The sequence below is a fragment of the Centropristis striata genome, chromosome 21 (assembly GCF_030273125.1).
Source record: "Centropristis striata isolate RG_2023a ecotype Rhode Island chromosome 21, C.striata_1.0, whole genome shotgun sequence".
Lineage (NCBI taxonomy): Eukaryota > Metazoa > Chordata > Actinopteri > Perciformes > Serranidae > Centropristis > Centropristis striata.
The window spans coordinates 13,403,384-13,421,242 of NC_081537.1; the positions used below are offsets into that span (position 1 = coordinate 13,403,384).

Below are 17,859 nucleotides of genomic sequence, written 5' to 3' on the forward strand. Positions count from 1 at the left end.
TAAACTTTGTTTTTATATGACTCTGAATCTGCAAAGTAGACTAACTAGTAATTAATGTCAAATTAATGCTGTGGAGCAAAAAGTATAATATTTGCTTCTAAAATATAGTGAAGTGATGAATTTAGGGGCATTATAAAGAATGTGGTGATGGAGTCATGCGGTTATTTTGTTGAGAGGCCACTTTCTAAACAACTGTTTTTCTATTTTATCGTGAATTTTTGTATATCATGCTGTGTATTTTGTATTTTTAATATGAGTCACAAAGATGTTTGATCTCAGTGGGACTTCCTGGTACAATAAAGGTGAAATAAATGCATCAAAACTATTGAGTAGAACAAGTACTCCAAAACTGTACTTAAGTAAAGTACTTCAAAAAATGAACTCAGTTACATTCTACTGCAAATCAATTAAGTTGAATAATTCTGCAGTTATTTTCATTCTGCATTAAAAAAATGAATGAAAATCAATGGTTACCTGGTAAGGTAAACACATTTTTAAATCAATTTTAAGTAACTTTATACTTGTACTCCACTACACTTTGAGGCAAATATTGTACTTTTTACTCCACTACACTTTGAGCCAAAAGCTTTAGTTACTTTCAGGTCAAGATTTACCGTAAGAAAACACAAAGTGATTTGGATTTTTTTAAATTAAACCTCAGAAAAATATATTAAGTAGTTAAAATGAGCCCTACCCTAAAATTAAAATGCTGCTTACATTTCAGTGTGCTTTTAGTACTTTTACTTAAGTAAGGGATCTGAATCCTTTTTCTACCACTGAAAAGAATCCACATTTGAATTTTTTTTAAAGGCAACATTTTAAAAAACAACAACGATACACTGGTATGGCCCTTTAAATCGCTACGAGGACTATCAAAGTGCACTTTAAATGGTAACCTAACGTTACAGTGACTTAATGAAGTCTTAAAATGTGCTTTCTGCATCACGGTTAATAGTTGCGACTGTCCAGTTTGAAGAGTGTGGCGTCTCCACGTGAATTTAACGACAAAAAAATCAGTTAATATGAGATATGGATTGGGGGCGGTGACAGCAAAATTACATTGTCTGAGGTTTGACGGATTGATGGCACATCGACCAATAGAATCTAAGTATGGGGCTCCAACAACCAATCAAAAGTGAGCTCCAGAGCCGGACCCCGCCCCCACATATAATTAAATCCACACCAGCGTGGTGGTGGAGGTGTTTGGAGTTCAGACAAGAACGCGGAGGGGGAAATAACTGTGGCCACCTCGCAGCTTTCTGGGCCACAAAAAACACGCTCCATCCCGAGAAACTATAATGAAATATACATCCAGGTTTGCTCAGAAGACGTAGGGGTTGACGTTAGAGTGACTTTTTGAAACTGGATCTGCTTCCTTGTTCGACAACGGGGAGAAATATCTCAACATCCTCACAAAGAAACTTTTCTTGCTAGGCTGCTAACTCGCACACAAGCCTGAGAAAAAAGTATGATCAGCGACGAAGACTTCACCACACGGTGTTTGTGACGTCTCATCTGTCGACATAAGCCTCACTGCTGGTTGTATTTACTCAGAAATGTTGTCTATATTACTCAAGACTGACTTTTTGTAACGGTTTTTAGTAGTCATCATCAGCAGTGGAGGAAGGGTTTCAGCTGGATCACCAGTGTTTCCACAGAGCGCCCCCAGGTCTCCACCAGGCAGGACAGCCACTGCTACCCTCACTTAGTTTGGAGTCAGCAAGCCCCAGATTTGTTTCTGGAAACATGTCTGGCCGAAGTGGAGCCGGACAGATACGAGGGGCTTCTTTGGGTCCACAACCCCTCAAGGCTACAATCCCCTATCAGCTGGCCAGCAAGCCTCGACCACACCGGAGAGATGGGAAGTCAGGTATGAGCTCCACCTGTCACACAACATGGATCACACAGTTTATGTCCCAGGATCAATGTGTGTAGGCTTAAAAGTGATGCCATGATAGAGAATGGGGAACTCAATTTGCATGATTTCACACCAGCTGTATGTATATGTACTTTTAGAAATGATTGTCAAACTTAAAATAGGTGACCTAGTAAAGCCCCAGTGAGTAGGAAACATCTGCAGTCATAAAACAATCAATAAGGTCAACAAGGAAGTCACTGCAGCACCTATATCTGTAACACAACTTCCCAAATCAGGTTTTCAACATTCATTAATTTTTAAAGGTGTGGGATATTGTTTTCTATTAGAGTTGCAACTATTAGTAAATAGACAGAAACTTAATCACAGTTCTTTGGTTATTGATTCATCGTGATTTCTAATGCGGAAATATCTTAAAAAAAAAAAAAAAAAAAAGCTGTTTTAATGCCTCTCAAATAGTGCATAATTGGAAATAATCAAGTTAAGTCCAAGTAATCCAAAACTGTACTTGGTTACTTTCTACCACTGCACATCTTTTAAGTTTCAGGAGTCTGAAAAGTTGTTTTCATGCTGCATTAATGAAAATAATTGAAATCAGTGGTTACCTGGAAAAGTAAAAAAAAACCTTTAAAATATACGTAAATATATCTTAATTAGTTTGGCATGCATTTGAAAATAGTCCACATTTGAAAAAAAAAAAGTAAATGCTACATGTTTTAAAAAAACAAAAACAACAACCACTTGCAAACACACTGGTATGGTCATTTAAATATCTAGGAGGACCATCAAAGTGAATTTAAAATGGTGACCTAACGTTACAGTGGCTTTATGAAAAAGTAGTTCATGCATTTTCTGTGTCATGGTAAATAATTGTTTATTAAAGTAATTTTATACAAAAATGGCCAAAAAATATTGTTTTTAGCCTCTCAAATAGTGCAAATATGTTTAATATCACATTGAAGTGAAGTGAATGTCATTGGATTTAGAGACATCAACCATTGTATGGACATTTTACTAAGGTTGTCTTGCTTCTTAAATTGTTCACTACTTCATTAAATTCCACTAAAAGTATAATGCCAAAGCACCACTTTAAATATTGTTTACCAGAGATGTGCAAGTTACTTAGAATTATGTCATCTAGCAAGAAAATCATAAAAAATGACTAATCCACCAAAGAAACTAAGACCAAAACGACTGGTTATTAAATGTTAGTTGGCTAATCAAACTATTAATCAATCAATTGAGAGAATAGCCATCAGAATAATTGATAATAAAAAAATGCATTAGTTGCAGCCCTAATGAGTGTATTAAAGTGTTAATGTTTTCACCTATCATACGATCATTGGAACTGAATATAAAAAAATAAAATTGAATTCATATAAAGAGTATAACAATTTGACATGGAGATAAATTAACTGATTTTACTATTTGGTCTATGAATGATCAGAAAATAGTGAAAAATGTCCATGAAGGAACATAAAAGTTCCCAGATCCATCTCTCTTATTTATTCATGTTATAATAAATGACAAATAAAGCAGTAAATCGTCATATTTAAGAGGCTAAACCCTTCACATTCTGGGCATTATTATGCATGTGTTGTGTTCAACTGTATTAAAGCACTTCATATCAAATACAAAATAAATATAACACTGCTGTAATATATATATAACATAAGCAAGGGTGTACAAAGTGTAATGTAAAAGCTATTGCGTACTTATAATTCAACAACTCTGACACAAACTTAAGAAACAACAGGAATATTGATTCTGATGCTGCATGTCAAATAAAAAGTCGTCTCCTTCTGACAGCTGGGAAGCCAAAACCGCACCAGCTGAGCTCTGGCATGAGGCGGACGATGTCTCTGGACGCCATAATTGGGCCGTACCTGCAGGGACACTGGCCCAAAGAACCAGAGGGACAGAGCAGCCTGTCCCGCAAGGACAAGTCCACCCAGGTCTGCTGCAGATCAAGTGAACTTAATAATGCTGAAATAAATGGAATGCACAACTTTAACACCACATTTAGAGTTTGGTTTTTTAAGTTGTTAATGACTTAAAGGGGGGTTGAGTCATGTTAAAAGATTAGTTTGCAGTTTTAGCAGAGAAGGAAGTCACTAAGAGCCAGAAGAGGAGGGAGTGTCCGGTGCTTGTGAAGCTGTTACAGAGTAAGAACCACAGCCATGAGAACAGTCCCTGCAGTCAGCTGATGAGGCCGTTTTGGCTGCACCCATCCTCTCTGCTCTGTGTGCAGGCACTCGCCACTGCTCTATGGTTGCCCACATCCTCCCCCCTCTCTTTGTTTTTCAGTTTCTCCTGCTCTTTCGCTCTTTCGACGAGTGTGATGAGAGTCTGTGGGTGTGGATGGTGTGATGTGGCTGCAGATCAGCCCTTTGAGCATGAACAGTTTGCTAAGTGTGCAACTTCTGGTGAAATAGGTGTGAAGTCCCAATATGTTGCAGGGCTTTTCCGTGACAAACAGAACTTTAAACATGCTTATTTATGAAACACGTGTGATCTAATTATGGCATTGGTTCTCATGGTCGCTCTCTTCCTCCTCAGACCCCAGACTCATGGTCAGATAAATCCCAGAGCAGGAGAGGGAGCAGCAGCCACAAACGATCTGCATCATGGGGCAGCGCTGAGCATCTGCGAGAGGTCTGTTACCATAATGCTTTACTCAATGTGTGTGTGTGTGTAACAACCACATTTGCTAAACTAAATGTCAAACAGAGCGAGGTGTCAGGGTGGAAAAAAAGCCTGACTCAATTACTTTGACAGCATTGAGCAACAGGAGACCGAATGATCTCATCTGCAAAGAAACTTCCCTTTCTGAAAGCTTTCAAGAGCTTCTCCCTTCATCGTATGTTTCATCTGAACCGCCCCACGATCAGATTATCATCAGTAAAATGTGAACATGTTTTGATATGGGACCTTTGTTGTTAGGCATGTGACATTTGTGCATTTTTAAAGGACTTCCTTTGTGCTTGACTGACAGTAACCCCTTTTCATTGCAGATCACTAAACTAAAACAACAGCTGCAGCATCGCAGCAAACCTGCAGTCTCAGGGGGGCAAGATAAAGACCGCCAGCGTGGATATCCTCAGGGGAGCCGTAGCCTAGGAGCTACTCAGGTACCTTAGCATCATCTCCAAACACAAACACACTGACCTCATACATGCATGTGTGTGAACACTGTTTCCAGGCAAACTTGATGAAGACATTTCTACGTTATTGCAGCTTGTTTGTCTGCAGACACGCATCACTGATTAACCGTTTGTAAAAATAAATTTAGACGTGCAGCTCATCACAGGAAATGAATGAAATAAAACACTGAAGCAACAGGAAGACCACTACATCACGTCGGTTCTGCTTTTCACAACGAAATGCGTAGTTCTGCTTTCAGCACAGCTGGTCTGCACTGCGTGAAGGCACACTCCACTGAGCCGACGAGCTTTCACACCAAACTGTGGTCACATGACAAACCAGAGAGAGACCACGAACCTGATCTGTACCAGAAAGTCTTAATGAGATTAAGGGGAACACAGTGGTCTCTTTTACACAAGTGGCTTTAATATTTCACACATAAAGAATGAGCTTTGTATAAACCATGTCCAACACAGCAAGCAAATTGTTCAAAGTTTGAAAAAAAATGCCTAATTTGAGTCGTCATGTTTAAAAAGGTTAGGAATAAGCTTGAATGATTTCTTGAAATATGCTTGATTTTTCAATATAATGTGGGCTTTCATCTATACAATCACCCATGTAAACCAAAAATCGTAATATTTGAAATGAAACGATCCCCATGTTATATCTATCTTCTGGCGTCTCACAACAGACAAAACATACAATCAGTGTGAAAATTGAACGGCTGCAAAGTGACAATATACATCAATTACTGTGTAAATCTTTAAACTTTATTTTTACCGATTGCATTTATTGTAAGTTGGATGTGATAATAGCTTTCAGAGTCTGGAAAGCTCTGTTTTAGGTACCGAAAAGTGCTTGAATTTTCTCCTAAAGCTGTACAGAGCCTGATAAATGCTTCAAAATGTGTAAACAATGATAAACTTTATTTAAACAGCACTGAACCTGCAATGATCAGTTGATTAATCGGTTGATCCGCTGAATTATTTGGCAGCTATTCTGGTAATAGAATAATCGTTATGGCAAGGAAAAAGTTGCACAGAAAAGCCAAACATTTGCTGGTTTCATGCTTCTTAAATTTGAGAATTTGATGCTTTGTTGTCATTCATGATAATAAACTGGGTTTTGGACTGTTTGGTCTGATAAAACGTACCATTTGAAGATGAATAATTATTAGTTGCAGCCGCATACAGCGCTCCTCATACAAAGAATGCAATTCACAAACTGATCAAATAAGAAAAACAGAGTGCAGAATTAGGGTTGTCACGATACTAAAATTTTCAACTCGATACCGATACTCAGGAAAATATTTGATACTCGATACCATTTTCGATACCACAAGGATAAAAACAAAGACCCCAAAATTTAACAGAAATATTTTTATTAACAAGAAAAATGCAACGTGTAAAAATGAACAGAACCACGGGTTAAATATTTATAATAAAAAACAAAAAAAGTAAAAACATTTTTTGCAAAAAGAAACTGCAACTATGATAAAAGATGCTTCAGGTCTGAGGTAGTGCAAAAAATACATAAATACAATAAACAATAACAATTAGAACAATATTTTGAGGTTGTACGGTTTAGCTGCTTAATAAGTTGTTGGATCGATACTTTTGAAAATGAGTATTGTATTCGGATACAATGTTTTAGTATCGATACTTTTTTGAGTATCGATACTTTTGACCACCCTATACAGAATACATAGTTGCTTTTCTGGAGTAACTAAACAAAGCCTGAATTCCATTTAACTTGTCCTCAGACTCAGCCGGTTGCCATCCCCCTCGCTCCCCTCTCCACACTGGTCCCTCGACTGCGCTGCAGCGTGGAGGGCCTCAATCAGGAGCTGGAGGGCATGTTCATCTGCCAGCCGCCTCATCCCCAGCACAGGGTAACTGTCACCTCCACTCCACATAGTGAATATATCCAGGAGTTGTTTAACCCTTTATAGGGCAATCCTGGAAATTGAAAATATCAACCCTGAAGTGATATTGGAGGATATTGCAAGACTTTTCGCAAAATATTTCATTTTTATATTTCAAATCGAGGTCAATTGAGTCATTATTATCATATTTATTATAGTCTCTTTCCCACAGCAACCCTAAATAGACAATAACACACCATTTGCATCCATCACCACTTTATCTTTTACCTTTAAACTATTTATTATCTTTTTAGACTACTTATTAAATATGCGTAATGTCTGAATGTCTTTTTTAAAGCACCTTATATATGAGAAGCGCACGTAAATTTAGTTGTATACTATTTTAATACAATGACAATAAAGGAAAGCTTGAATCTTGTATGATTTACTGATCGGCTCAAGTTACCAAATATGGTTCTTTGCCTGATAAAGGGTTAACTGTTAGACAAGACTCATGGAAGGCAGCATGTAATATTATGTTCTCTGACATCATTTCCCCGTCTCATCAGCTCCTTGAAGTTCCAGACGGTCACAGAGCTCCGGTCCCTCTGCAGAGCTGCAGCAGTGGATCTCAGAGTGACCCCACCACCACGCCCCTGTCCTCCTCTCCCTCCCCCGCCTCCTCACCCAGCTCCTCTCCCACAAACATCTGCACCTCCTCACCCAACGCCGAGGATGCACCTCTGGATCTGCACCAAGGTTAGCCTCAGAGTTTAATGAGTCGGCTCACTACCTCCAGTTTTCATGGTGGTTTAAGTAACAAAAACATACACACATGAGAACACACGTGGTTAGAAAGCATTTGTATGCATGTTTAAGTTGTGTGTAAGTGATCAGAGAATATGCAGTTGTGTGCGAGAAGAAAGGGTAGGAGTAAGAGATAAGTAAATAGGCAAGTGAATGGTTATAATAATAACAATAAGGAAGTTTAATAGCTTAATGAATAAAATTAATCAAGATAAAAGGGAAAAGTGATGATGATAATAACAATAATGAAAAAAGAGAGAGAAATAAGTAAATTACTCAATTTATATTAAAGGTTGGGAGTGGCTAATAGGGTCCAATTTTTTTTGCTCTCCAGCATGTCAGAGTCGAAAAGTGTTAAATGTGCTTTGAGTTTTGCCCACAATTTACTGTTTTACAGTTTATACTGTCCACTGTGGCCACACATTGACCTGGAGGTGACCTGAATTATGTGGTTGGAAGTTCCTGTGTTAAGAATTAAAAATTGGGTTTAGTTTTAAAATGGAGATTTACCAGAAAGCAAAAGGGAAAGTGAACTGCTGTGACACCCACACCTGTTACAGCCACTTAAGTCATGATCTAAAATCAGAAAACCACCGTGTGAATGCACAGTCACACATGCAACCTTGATATAGTAAGCTCAACATTCTTAAGTTGCTGCAGTTTACTTTTGCTCATTTTACTTTTTGACATGGAGATCAGTGTTTAAATAGTAAATTATTTTCAAAGCAAACTTCATTCTCCCCTTTTCCACAAGTTGACATAAAAGATAAATCAAAATGACAGGTTACAAACTCTTTTATCATGCTTTTATGAACATTTTTTGATTATGTAGTAAAGCCTTTAGAAACCTACAATATTATATTTATGTTAACCATACTGTACTGGATTAAAAAAAGATCTTTTTATATGGATTGTGCACTGATTTTCCCTACTCTACAAATTGAGCGATACTTTCTCAAACATAAAACTTTAGTAGATAATATTTAACATATTATATACAGTCAATGTATTACACTGTCAGCCATTTCTATAAATGATAATCTAAAAAGAGGAAATATGTAATAGTTAAAAAACATCATTACTGTTCAGTTTCAGACTATTTAAAATAAAGAGAGAGAAAGAATTGACTACCTAACACCATTTCTTAAATCACACCAATCAGCATTTTCTGCATTATGTATTGTGTAAAAAAGTTTTCATAATGGCACATGTTGGACAGTTTATACACGATACCAATGATGCCCATGATCGGCCCATAATATCTGTCAACAGATATATCTGCCGGGTTCTAATACTTTATAAGTGCAGACTTATTCTACTATATTTTACCTTTTCTATATTGACTTCTAAATTGATGGAGGCATGTCTAAGCCATATATTTATTTTTATATTTAAAAAAAAAAAATCTCAAACCTTCAGCCACTAACTGGGCAAAACTAAAATCCTTCATACAAGTGTGGGAAGAAAATATCATGATTTTAAAGCTTTTAGAGCAGAAGTTTGGTTTATAGAATCTCTGATTTATATTGAAATATTTTTTCATGCCGTTTTCAGGTTTGATCGACGGTGCAGAGACGTCCCTCCTGTCTCCGTTCTCCTCCCAGGGTGAGGCTGACCTCTCCCTGCCTCTGCTGCTGTCCTCCTCCCCGGGGCCCAACAAGAGCTGCTGCTTCCAGAGGGAGCCTCCGGAGGGCTGCGAGAAGGTCCGAGTCTGGGAGGAAACCAGGTACTTTTCATTTTTAAACTTGTAGACTTCAAACACGACTGTCATCTGAGACAATTTATCAGCCTTCACACAGCTCCCAGCTTCAATTTAGTCATTTTATGTGTCCAAGTTGTGAAAAATTTGAATCTTGGTTCAACCATGTAACATGCTTTGTAGCTTGAAAAGCGCTTTATGGATAAAGTTTATTATAGATAGATAGATCCATCCATCCATCCATCCATCCATCCCCGAAGGGAAATTCGGTTGTCACAGCAGTCCGGTATTCAAGTACAATAAAATACAATAGAATAAGATACTGAGGTAGCATAAATAAAAACAACAATAGAAAAAAACACAGAATAGAACATTTAAGAAGTTAAAAAAAGAAGATTAGTTAGTAGGTTGGCAAGATGATGGTAATTATACTGATGATATGATGGCAACAATGCTATAGTGACTAGACGGTATATAATTGTAATAATAGTACAGTATATAGTATATAATATGTAATAAATAAATAGTAACAATATAAAATAAAATAAATATAAATAAAAAACATGACATATAATATATAAATATATAATAATAGTAATAATAAATAAGGTCGGTATAATAATAATAATAGAAGTATATTACAGTATATAGTAATAATAATAGTAATGTCAGCAACAGTATATATAATAATAATAATAATAATAAATAATATAATGTATGATTGACTTGCCATTGTTGGGCCTTGATACTGTGTGACCCCCTCTGGTGGTCATCCTCATACAATCTATCTGCACTTGATTTATGCTTTATCTGGAATCCAATAACTTTAAGTAAATACTGCAGCTTACTAGTACTCCTTATTAGACATACTACAAAGGTACTTGAATGCAGCCTATAGCGAGACATGACCAGACATTTAATCGATCTTCTAGAACTAGTTTTGTTAAGGTTGGGCATTTAAAACATCCTATTTTTGATTTAGTCAACAGACCTTTGATTTGTTAAGCTAAAACAACAAGCCAGTTTTACTTCTTGCTGCACTTGCAATTAAGAAGTTGCTGTTGTCATATAGAATTTTCCCCTTTTGTGATTCGGTAACTTGTAATGTCTTTGAGTCTTGGGTTAGAAAAAGCCTGACATGGGGCATTTTGATGGCATACTGCTGGAGCGCATACCACATGAGGCTTAGTCCTTGTAAGCAGGCGGTCCTTTCCTGCACGTCTCCCCCTTTCACTCCGATCTCTCACTAGTTGTGTTTCCATCAACTAATTTCTCTCAAGATTTGCATGAAAAAAAGCTTGATGGAAAAACCAAAATCTGATAAAACTTTTGAAAATGCAGATACAAGTTTTTACACTCTCTTGAGATGTTTTTTGTCTTTTTCAAAAAATAGATGACGTGCTAAACGGGAGCTGTAAAGGCCTTTTCCGTATAAGTTCTGACATAGTGAATATTTCACTCACATGACTGTTCAGCTGTTTCCACTCTGCCAGAAATCACATACGAACAATTTTAAGTTGCCCAATTGAATCCAATTCCTGAAGACTTTTGTTGTTGTGGTTGTTTTTCTCTCTCTCGTGCAATCTCTACTTCTTCTACTGTTAACTGCCCTGATTATTACACTGCCATCTCCTGACCAAAGTACGTTTTTGCAGCTTTGTTGATATTCGTTCTGAACCAGCTGATGGAAACGTCCCTAAATTGCATTTTCTTAAATGCAACATTTAAAAATTTAGCCTCAAAATTAACTTGGACTTCAATGGAAACACAACTACTGTCAAATAAAGCCAAAAAATATACTTAAAATAAAAAGCCAGGCACGCTAGTGGTTTTTACTCATAAGTAGGATCTATTTTTTTTTTTTTACTTTCTTTTTATTGAACATTTTAACAAACATTTTGCATACATCTTGTATACATAAATCATACCCCTCCAATAATGCATCTTCAAATTTCACTTGCCATCTTTCCTCAATCTTTCATCTTGGATCAGATATAAAATAACTTTACATTTTTATTCACTCCAATAAAATTGTGCAACTGAAATAGTAGTCATCCAAAAATTATGACTAATCAAACAGCAATTTGTTCCAGTGTAGCAAAATTAGAGAAATACAAATAATAATATTCATAAAAGAAAAAAAAAACAATAAAACAATAAATCAAATTATAAATAATTATAATTTATAAAAAAGAAAAAAAAAACAACATAAAAAAACAACAACATAACTTTTCAATTTCTGTAGCTACGAACCAGGGTACTTTTCCTTCTAATGATGGTCATCTCAGATAAAGTCAGACCTAATTGGTTTTATGTACTCTACCCAATTTTTCCATATTCTAGGATCTATTTTTTATCTGTAAGGGACAGGTATATTGGCTACACTGAAAAAACTCCTGTAAACTCCTCTTCCCCCCCTCTCCTCTGTTCCTGCAGCACTCCACGCCAACCCAAGCCAGCCCTCATCTCCTCCTGCCCAGACCCCAACAAGGTAAACTTCACCCCCTATGGGGGCTCTGCTTTTTGCCCCGTCAGCCTCCTCAAGCCCCTGCTCCCCTCCATGGACCTGCTGTTCCGCAGCCTCGCCGTCTCTCCAGCGGGCAGCTGCTCGAGCCAGGGAACGAGCTCCTCCGGCAGCCGGGCCGCTCCCCCAGACCCTCAGGCCTCCACGGCCGCCGTGGGAGAAAGCTCCGGGGAGGGCCTCGCTTTCTGATCACAGCTGCAGATGTTTCTCTGCGGAAATGATGATAATATGCGTGACGCAAATATTCCAGTGGGCTGGGACAGATTTGTGGATGTTGCTTTATTTTTAGGAGAGAACCATTCCTTTTCTATACAGGTTTGAAATATTCTTATGTTTAAAAATAATATTGAAAAAAATATCGTACTTGTACGCAATCCAATGGATATGCTTCATGAGCTACGTTGTGATGTTTCTAAATTAAGGAATTTCATGATCCAAAGATATATTTCTGGCCAAACGCGAGCGTGAGAGACAGGGCGGGCTTTTTCTACTCGCTCATCACATTTTTTCTGTTTTCCCAAAGAAGCCATGACACACACGTATAATATTCTGTTTTTTAAACTCTGACTGCAGTGCGTCATCTCTTTCCAAAATGTTAAGAGTCTTGGTCAAGTAAGAAAAACCCTTAATGGATGATTTTGCTTGTTTTTAAGTATTCAAAGATATTTATCTGCAATTAATTTTACCTGACTTGACCTTGCACCTGTTGCTGGTGTACAAAGCACGACAAATCAGTTGGGTACTTTTTTATTTACCTGATTTATTAAAAAAAGAAGAAAAAAAAGAATTATAAACAATGAAATCACATTTTGATTATAGTAGACTGAAGGGAATTTTCCAGTTGTTGGACTTGGGTAGCATCAATACCTAAATGCTTCAGCTCATGCATTCCTGCTTTAAAAGTTGTACAGATGTTATTTTTGTTTACCTGCAAAAAAAGTAACGTGTGCACATGTTAAACCTGTTATTCCTTGATGTTCTAGATGTGTGCTTGATGGTATGTTTATAGTTTTGGGGTTTCACTGCCTAGTTGACTACCTAACCAGTTTTAGTGGTGTAGATTTGTCATCCTCAATGTTCCTTTGAAGATTCTTCTTCTGCCAAGCTGACAAGTTGATGTTCAAATAGTTTTATTTCTGGTAGACATGTTTGCACAAATTGAACTGCTACTTTTGAGTCGCAATTCTTATTTTTATATTCACTTTTGTACTTTAAGAGTAGTGTGTTTTCTACATCTTTTTTTTCAATTACCTGCAACATAAGCTAAAAAAAAGACCCTGTTACTTTTAGTTTTGTTCTGTCAGTATAATTGATGCAGGTGTTACGTGAGATACTGTATCTGGTGGATTTTTATGCACTTCCAGGAGGGTTTTTTATGTGGAGGAGGAGACGTTTCTTCCATACCGGCATCCTGGGTTTATTGTCTCTGACAGGAGTTTTGTTTGTGTGTGTGTGCACGTTGATGGAAAGTTAACTAGTCTGATTGTTTGACTAACTTCTAGTTTTAGTGTCCTGGTGAAATACTGATGCGTTGAGACATTGTCTTTTTTTCAAATAAGCCTCAATTTCAATGTTTTCTTGTGTGGATGCTGGGGACGTGCCGTTATCTCAGGTTCTGTGTTCTGTCACATAAATATATGATTGATATCATGCTGTCTTTGTGGTTTATTCATAAAGTAAAACTATTAATGCTATGGTGTGAATTTCCAACATCTGAAGAAAGGTGGAATACCTGTAGTCTGAAAGTGATCTGATTTGGGTCATTGTAAAATCTGGACACTCACTGCTTTCATTGAATTTCTTTCTCTATTCTGCCAAGTTTACACTGTTGTAAGTTTATTGGTTAAAAAACAGTAAGTTACTTGAGGCTGTGTCTTTGAATCAGATAACACAATGTGGGTTTATTACTTATTTCTAGAGGATTAAAATTGACTAAATGGTCCCTTACTACATATGGAAAGAATTATTTCTGGTGTATATAGCAGTGTATAGCATAGGTGAAAGCAGATTTACTCAAGTACCGTACTTGAGTACAAATTTGTACTGTATTTTTATGACTGTTCTAACAAATGTACTCTATCAAAAGTAAAAGTAGTCTTTATGCAGAATGGACCCACTATGATTGGAAATACTCAAGTAAAGTACATGTACCTCCAAATGGTACACTACTTGAGTAAATGTACTTTATTACATTCCACCACTGGAACCAATAACGCATATAGGAAGATAGATTTTGTTTGTAAAAGCAAAGGAAAAAGAACAAATATTAATACAATTAAAATAGAAGAAAGAAATGTAGACAATATTTATATTTAGGAAGGAACCCAGTATAGTCATGGAAAAAAAATATTAGACCACCCTTGTTTTCTTCAATTTCTTGTTCATTTAAATGCCTGGTACAACTAAAGATACATTTGTTTGGGTAACTATAAAATAGCTCATGAGTTTAATTTAAGAGCTGATATCTAGCCATTTGCCATGGTTTTCATGATAATGATTTTGGTTCTCCATGGCAAACCATGGCAAACAAGGAAACAAGGGTGGTCTACTATTTTTTTCCATGACTGTAATTTTTTAACGTATTTAACAAGTAGTCCTCTCAGTACTTCCTCGTGCAGTGGGTACAGTCAGGGTATAGTAGAGATACAGCTGTTGCTGGTGCATTGTGGGACAGTAGAGGAGGTGTTTTACAGCTCAGTGCACATTTAGATCCTCAGGACCCGGCACGAGCTCCTCTGCAGTAGCGCGCATTTTTTTTACCCGCACATTTTCTGTGTAACGGACACTGTCCGCAGACCACCGACATGTTGGGGGTCGTTGTCAAACAGCTCAAGAGCCACCCAGCTGTAAGTAAATATATATTTATAATATTTGTGTCTTTATGACGTGTGAACGACCGGGTGTCATTGAAGAAGCTGGTGAGGACGCGATGGTGTGGCCGTGCGCGTGCCCGATTCCTAAAAATCTCACCTTAATTAGCCAATTTGATGTGTCGTCAAGATTAATTTATTCGCGCTGTTTTCTTCAGTGAATGTAACATTTGGGGCGTTTTTTATTTACGAATTGATTTGTAATATGCCAATGAATGCAGAGAATTCAGGATGAAATGGTCGATAAATGCGATATAAGACCAATAAATCCGCATTAAAATCAACATTAATCCTATAATTGAGTCACCATATTCCTGTTTTTATCCTTCTTAGTGTAGAGGGATATTATATTCTTACTCTGCCACCCTCTGAGCTTCGTGACAGTATCATTTATTCTGTGAAAATGATTCTGTAAAAATGAAACCACCTGCCCTGATTCGGTATTAGCAGGGGAATAGAGGACAGACATGAGACATGCTACATTTAATTGGCTTGATTAAAAGGTGCAGTCTCGTTTATGGTAGGAAAAAACTCCTTTCCCTTTAAGAGATATAGTGCATGACTACAGCCATGTATGTAGACCGCTGAGGCACGTACACTTTTACTGTACGGGCTCCATAACGGCGCGACTGAAGGCCACAGCATGTAGAAAGAGTTTATCAAGGGCGACAAGGTGAAACGCTTTGCTTTACGGCAGCCACCATATTAATAGATTGTGTTTGTCCCCTATGCAATGTCAGATTGTCATCTATGAAAAATAAAACCTTATATTAATTGTTATTCTAAATTGTAGCTCATAAACTGACTGTGTGACAGATGACACTGGACTGTCATACAGCTGCACTTACTGATTATTTATACTTATTTATTCTTAGTATATACATTTGTTTGTTGTACAGTTGTGTTTGGATAGTTTGTTTTCGATAATCTACTTATATATACTTAAGTATATACTTTGGTGTGGTATGCTTGGTGTTTTAATTGTTGCTGCATCTGCAGTAATTTTCCAGTTTGGGATCAATAAATCTATCTATCTATCTATCTATCTATCTATCTATCTATCTATCTGTCTATCTGTCTGTCTGTCTGTCTGTCTAAACTGTACACTGGTAACTCACATGTGTATTATTATTATTGTTATAACTGGATCATTCTCCCCTCTAGGATTATTCAAATAGAACAAAAGTCCTTTGTTTTAAAGGCTTTCATGCAAAAAACAGGAATATAGAACTATTTGTTGTCTTATCTCACAAATTAAGTTATAATTTCTATAAAAATCTGCAGTGTGATTAAATTTTCATGTTCTTTTCCCATTAGCTCATCCCTCTCTTCATCTTCATTGGTGGTGGGGCAACCATGAGTGCGACATACTTGTGTCGGTTGGCTCTGAAAAACCCTGATGTGTCGTAAGTCTCTTCCAAATCTAAGAAACTATTTACTCACAGACATGTTTTCTTCAGCCCTCTGTTGGATAAACGTCACAGTGTGTTCAAAGGGAAAGTTCAGGTTTTAAGAAGTGGGGTTGTATGAGGTTCTTATCCATAATCAGTGTATTATCTGCATTAGGTGTTGGTATGTACGAGTATGAGTGCCAGCATGGAAGATAAGCAATGTACTGCTGTGGATGGGGGCAGAAGCAAAGCATATTTTACACACCTAAAAAGTGCACCAACAGCCCTGTTTAAGTTTTAATTTGGGGGGAGCTGAAGCATTTTATCCATGCTCCTGTCAAAGCAAACAGACTCCTTTAACAAAAACAGTAATATTATCTCACAGAACACAGGAGATGCTGGTCTGCCGCTGCCTTGATCGTTTAGTTTGTTTGTTGTTTGTGTGGTGTTTGTAAGTGTTAATTCAGATTCATCTAAGTCACACAATAACACAAACAAATCAAGGTAGCAGCAGACCAGGAACTTCTGTGTTCTGTTAGCTAAAATGACTGTTTTTGTCAAAGGTGTGTGGTGGCTTTGAAGAGAGTGATAAATTTAAACGCATAAACTTTTCCATCTACTGTAGGTAATACACTGACTATGGATACAACCACACTTCAAACGATCCCATTAAGTGTTAAAAGACGAACTCTGATAACTTCACATTTAAAAGTTTTTATGTTTTCTTCTCCTCAGATGGGATCGCAAGAACAACCCAGAGCCCTGGAACAAATTGGAACCCACTCAGCAGTACAAAGTATGAATCTTTATGTACATTTTGCATAAATAAGTGTTTCACTTCTGATGCACTTGGTCCCTTCCTGTCATTCATGTATGTTTCATTTTATGACTGCTTGGTTAGATTTAAACTTCAAGCCATGTTGTTTCTGTTATCTTGCCTCAAAGTCCATGTTGCCTCCCTCATACTGACATATACGCGTGTATGTGTTTTTTCAGCTCTTCAAAATTAACATGGACTACTCCAAGCTGAAGAAGGAAGGGCCTGATTTCTAAGTCGCCTTCTCTTCTAACCTCCGAGGAGCCTTTGCACTTTTTTTGCCAAATAAAAAAGAAACCCATCGACACTGAGTGAAGGTTGAATCGGACTGCGATTTCCAGTGTGAAGGGGAAAGGGATCATTCACTTATCAATGACTGTATGAATAAAACAGGCAACCACCTGTTTTACTAATTATTAAATTTATTTTTGTGTTAATTATTAAAACTATATCAATCTCACTTGCACGTGTGTTTATTTTGCACAGTTGCTTTGACCAAAGACTAAAGAATAAACTTGAAATCTACATCTTTATTTCCATGAGATGACTGTAGTTTTTCACTTATCAGATCTAGTTCTCATCTTTTCTGTAATTGGCATTATAAGAATTTTGTTTTCCATATTGTAACACAGAGATGAGACATTGAAGCGTTTTTAAATTTCCACCAGTGGTTATTCCTTTTTTTGTCCAGCAGAGTGTGCTGTTACAGTAACAAATGTAAACGAGGGAAATTCAAGCATCCAGTAGCAGCAATAAGGTATACATTGAACATACACTATACACATTCAAATTAAATTTCACCTATAAATAATTAATCTATGACAATTCTAAATTTAAATTTTGGCTAAAGTATTGAAAATTGCACTA

General features: G+C 36.9%; 2 protein-coding genes across 2 annotated transcripts; both read left to right on the plus strand.

Moving 5' to 3' along the window:
- The first annotated feature begins 1,002 nt into the window (after nucleotides 1-1,002).
- LOC131960021 (protein FAM117A-like) lies at nucleotides 1,003-13,561 on the plus strand. Its single transcript, XM_059325230.1, has 8 exons — nucleotides 1,003-1,870; nucleotides 3,686-3,831; nucleotides 4,436-4,531; nucleotides 4,891-5,007; nucleotides 6,783-6,911; nucleotides 7,454-7,643; nucleotides 9,246-9,417; nucleotides 11,827-13,561. Exons 1-8 carry the CDS (start codon nucleotides 1,747-1,749, stop codon nucleotides 12,101-12,103), a joined length of 1,251 nt encoding a protein of 416 aa, XP_059181213.1. The 5' UTR covers nucleotides 1,003-1,746; the 3' UTR covers nucleotides 12,104-13,561.
- Nucleotides 13,562-14,601: 1,040 nt separating this feature from the next.
- Nucleotides 14,602-17,452, plus strand: LOC131959652 (cytochrome c oxidase subunit NDUFA4-like). The gene is made up of 4 exons (XM_059324860.1): nucleotides 14,602-14,760; nucleotides 16,102-16,190; nucleotides 16,911-16,971; nucleotides 17,172-17,452. The coding sequence occupies exons 1-4, from the start codon at nucleotides 14,719-14,721 to the stop codon at nucleotides 17,226-17,228; spliced, it is 249 nt and encodes an 82-aa protein (XP_059180843.1). The 5' UTR covers nucleotides 14,602-14,718; the 3' UTR covers nucleotides 17,229-17,452.
- Nucleotides 17,453-17,859: the final 407 nt, after the last annotated feature.

What these genes read in the sequence shown, in the direction of transcription:
- LOC131960021 (XM_059325230.1), top strand. Translation starts at nt 1,747, where the DNA reads ATGTCTGGCCGAAGTGGAGCCGGACAGATACGAGGGGCTTCTTTGGGT. An exon ending in GCGCTGAGCATCTGCGAGAG is followed by an intron (nt 4,532 to 4,890) that starts GTCTGTTACCAT and finishes TTTTCATTGCAG; the next exon opens with ATCACTAAACTAAAACAACA. An exon ending in CGCCTCATCCCCAGCACAGG is followed by an intron (nt 6,912 to 7,453) that starts GTAACTGTCACC and finishes CCGTCTCATCAG; the next exon opens with CTCCTTGAAGTTCCAGACGG.
- LOC131959652 (XM_059324860.1), top strand. Translation starts at nt 14,719, where the DNA reads ATGTTGGGGGTCGTTGTCAAACAGCTCAAGAGCCACCCAGCT. An exon ending in AGCTCAAGAGCCACCCAGCT is followed by an intron (nt 14,761 to 16,101) that starts GTAAGTAAATAT and finishes TTTTCCCATTAG; the next exon opens with CTCATCCCTCTCTTCATCTT. An exon ending in CTGAAAAACCCTGATGTGTC is followed by an intron (nt 16,191 to 16,910) that starts GTAAGTCTCTTC and finishes TCTTCTCCTCAG; the next exon opens with ATGGGATCGCAAGAACAACC.